This window comes from Eimeria tenella, genomic scaffold (genome assembly GCF_000499545.2).
Source record: "Eimeria tenella Houghton genomic scaffold, Eth_scaff50, whole genome shotgun sequence".
In the NCBI taxonomy this organism is placed as follows: domain Eukaryota; phylum Apicomplexa; class Conoidasida; order Eucoccidiorida; family Eimeriidae; genus Eimeria; species Eimeria tenella.
The window spans coordinates 1-3,250 of NW_013543396.1; the positions used below are offsets into that span (position 1 = coordinate 1).

At 58.9% G+C, this 3,250-nt stretch overlaps 1 protein-coding gene across 1 annotated transcript; it reads right to left on the reverse strand.

The window, feature by feature from the left end:
- Positions 1 to 2,809: 2,809 nt before the first annotated feature.
- ETH_00004035 (uncharacterized protein) lies at positions 2,810 to 3,208 on the reverse strand (the record flags this gene model as incomplete). The annotated part of the gene is made up of 1 exon (XM_013377385.1): positions 2,810 to 3,208. One exon carries the CDS (start codon positions 3,206 to 3,208, stop codon positions 2,810 to 2,812), a length of 399 nt encoding a protein of 132 aa, XP_013232839.1.
- Between the last annotated feature and the right edge of the window lie 42 nt (positions 3,209 to 3,250).

Here is a 3,250-nt window from a genome sequence, read left to right on the forward strand (position 1 = left end):
GGAGGCAGCTCGGGGGGCCCCCCAGGGGCAGCTGCATGCAGAAGGGTTTGGGGGTCTGTCTCCGATGGAAAAGGGTCCATGATGTGTGGGGTTGCTGCTGGTTGTGGGGCGTCTGGGGTGTACGTACAGCTGGGGCGCAGCAGCAGCGCAGCAGCGAGCAGCAAAAGGGCCACGAGAGGGGCCTCGGGGGCCCTGGAGCGAGAAAGGGAAAGAGACGGCAAGCAGCAGCAGCAGCAGCAGCAGCAGCAGCAGCGGCGGCGGCGGAGCAGCAGCCTCTGGGGCCCCGGGGGCCCCCAGAGGCCCTTTTGAGGGGCCCCCGACGGGCCCTGGGAAGCCCTTCGAGGTGTCTGTACACCCCGGCGGCCGCGGCCTGGGGGCCCCCGAGAGCCGCAGCGCCCAGGTGACCTGCAGCGGCTGGCTGGGGGGTCTGGGATCGGGATCGGCGAGAAGAAAGAAGATAAAGTCTTCTGGAGGAAAATAAATGGAAAAAAAGAATAAATTTACAAAAAAAAAGAAACAATGCTACTCCGGAAGAGGCGGGCAGCTGGGTGGGTCTTGCGGCCACCGCGGCGAGCTGCCTATACACCCCAGCGCTGCTACACTGCTTTCCAGCTATTTCTTTCCACCAAGAAGGACAAATAAACAAAAACAAAAAATAGTTTTCAATAAAACCCCAGGAGGCGAAGTCCGGGCTGCGTTCGCAGACAGCTGCGCGAGCTGTCGGTACACTCCAGCTCTCTGCTGCTGCTGCTGCTGCTGCTGTTGCAGCAACACGCCGCAGCTGCTGCTAGTGGGGCCCTGGCTCACGCTCACGGCCTCTCGACTGCTCAGCCAGTTTAAAAACTCTTTTTATTTATTTTATTCCACTTTACTTCTCAACAAAACGCAGAAACCAACACAACTGCCCAGCGGGGGCCCCCACAGCTGCTGCAGCGGCCTGACCGCTGGCCGCGCCTTCCGGTGTACGTACACCTCAGCTCCTGCTGCTCTCTCCCCACGCCCAGCCCCTCCCCAGCTGTACGTACACCCCACGAGCCCTCCAGGTGTACGTACACCCGCCGCCGCCCCCTCAGGTGTACAGACACCTCCCAGGTGTACAGACACCTCTCAGGTGTACGGACACCTCTTAGGTGTACATACACCTCAGCGGCGCGAGCGCTTGGGGTGTACGTACACCGCAGCCCCGCCGCAGCCCTCTGCAGCAAAATAACCAAATTTTCGCCACTTCTCAGTAGAGGAATTCTTTCTAACTCTGATCTGTTTATCTCAAAGAAAAATAAATTAAAATGCCGCAAAAAGAGCAGCACAAAAAAGGCAAAGAAGGATCTGAAATTGCAGCCCGTTTCAGGTGTACGTACACCTCAAGGTAGCGGGGAAGTGCGTGAAGGGTTTTTGGACCTGAAGAGTTTCTTTTGTTTCTTTTCAGTTTCATTTAATGCAACAAAATTAATTAAATTCATTTTATTTAATGCAGTTAAACACTAGCCTTTGCCTCTGGCTTTTTCGCTTCGCTTTTATATTTCCCTCGCCCCTGCCCGCTCTGTTCCTTCCGCTGCTGCTGCTGCTGCTGCTGCTGCAGCTTTCCAAGACCTACCTTGTGGTGTCTGTACACCTGAGACCGAGTAGACAAAATACCAAGCGCGAGTTCTGCTCATAGTCCGGCAGCATCGCCAAACCCCAACTCAAGCAAACAGCCCTGCAGCAGCAGCAGCTGCTGCTGCTGCTCGAAACCACACGCAGCAGCAGCTGCTGCTGCTGCTGCTGGCCCCGCCGTTGCTGCGGCTGCAGCTGCTGCTGCAGCTGCTGCAGCTGCGTGGCGGCAAGCACTATGGGCGACCAAACACATATTATTACTTAGCACAAATCCCAACCGTCAATGTAAGCTTATCTGTTCTGCTGCAGCAGCAGCAGCAGCAGCAGCTTGTCTGTCCCGCTGCTGCTGCTGCTGCAGCAGCAGCAGCAGCTCACGTCTGCCTGCATGCGGCGGAAACCGAAAAATGAATTGAAGGCAACGGGCCGCGCGGAGCGGCAACAACGACTGCCTCCGTGAGACTCTTTGCTGCTGCAGCAGCAGCAGCAGCAGCTGCTGCGGCAGCAGCAATTGGTGTTTCCTGGGGCCTGAGCAGCAGGCACACGAACCAGGAGCAGCAAAGCCCCTATCCCCGAAGAGACAGTTTCTCCTTGTGCTGCGGTGGAAGCAAAAGTGCTGCTGTCCCTTCTCCTTCAGTCCTCTCCGCAGCCGCTGCAGCAGCCGCTGCAGCAGCCGCTGCTGCTGCTGCTGCAGCAGCAGCAGCAGCAGCAGCGCAGCCCCCAAGCTCGGAAGATGCACATTTTGGGGCTTTGGAATGCGCATGCATGCAAGTGGGCGTCGGGCTGCGAGTGCATGCAGCAGCGCGGGGCTTGGGGTGTACGTACACCCGAGCGCAGCGCATGCGCGGGACTTGCTGCGCAAAGTCGCGGCCGTTCGGGGCTTTTTGCGGGGCCCAAAAAGCGGAGAAAAAGAAATGCAAATAATTCCAATTTGGACTTGAAAGTGGCGAAGTGGGGACCCCTCTTTTGCTGCACGAAGTGCGCGCTGTATGTACACCCCGTGGGGTGTAGGTACACCCCACCGGCGCGAGCTGCACGTACACCCCGGGTGTACGTACACCCCACAAAGGCCCGCAACGCGCAGGTAGAAGGCGGCCTTTAAATGCACTTTACAAGAGAAGTTCTCGCCAGCTGCTGCAGCAAACGCGAAAAACGCGCTCCCGCTGCTGCTGCTGCTACTGCTGCTGCTGCAGCTGGGGTGTCTGTACACTGCGCTGCGCTACGCGACGTGCCACATGCCGCACAGCCGCTGCTGCTTCATCTCACTTTTATTAAAAGCTGCTTCCAGCCGCCGCTTGGTGCCCCCTAAAGGAGCAGCAGCAGCAGCAGCAGCAGAAGGGGGGCCCCCCGCTGCTGCGCTGAAGGAGGCCCCAAACTCAGCAGCACAAGCTGAAGAGTTCATGCGGCTGGGGCCCCCCCCCCGCGGGCTCGCCGGGGGGCCCCCCGAGAGGGGCCCCTGGGGGGGCCCCCAGTGGGGGGCCCCCCAGGGGCCCCCAGGGGACACATCCTGTACCCCCTGCAAACTGTACTCTGGGCCATTTGGCCCGAAGACACAAGTGTAGACTTCCCTGAATTTAGGGTTTAGTGCTGCTGAAGAAGTTGGGGCGAAAGGCCACATTGCCGCCGCAGCTAGGGTTTAGGGTTTAGGGTTTAGGGTTTA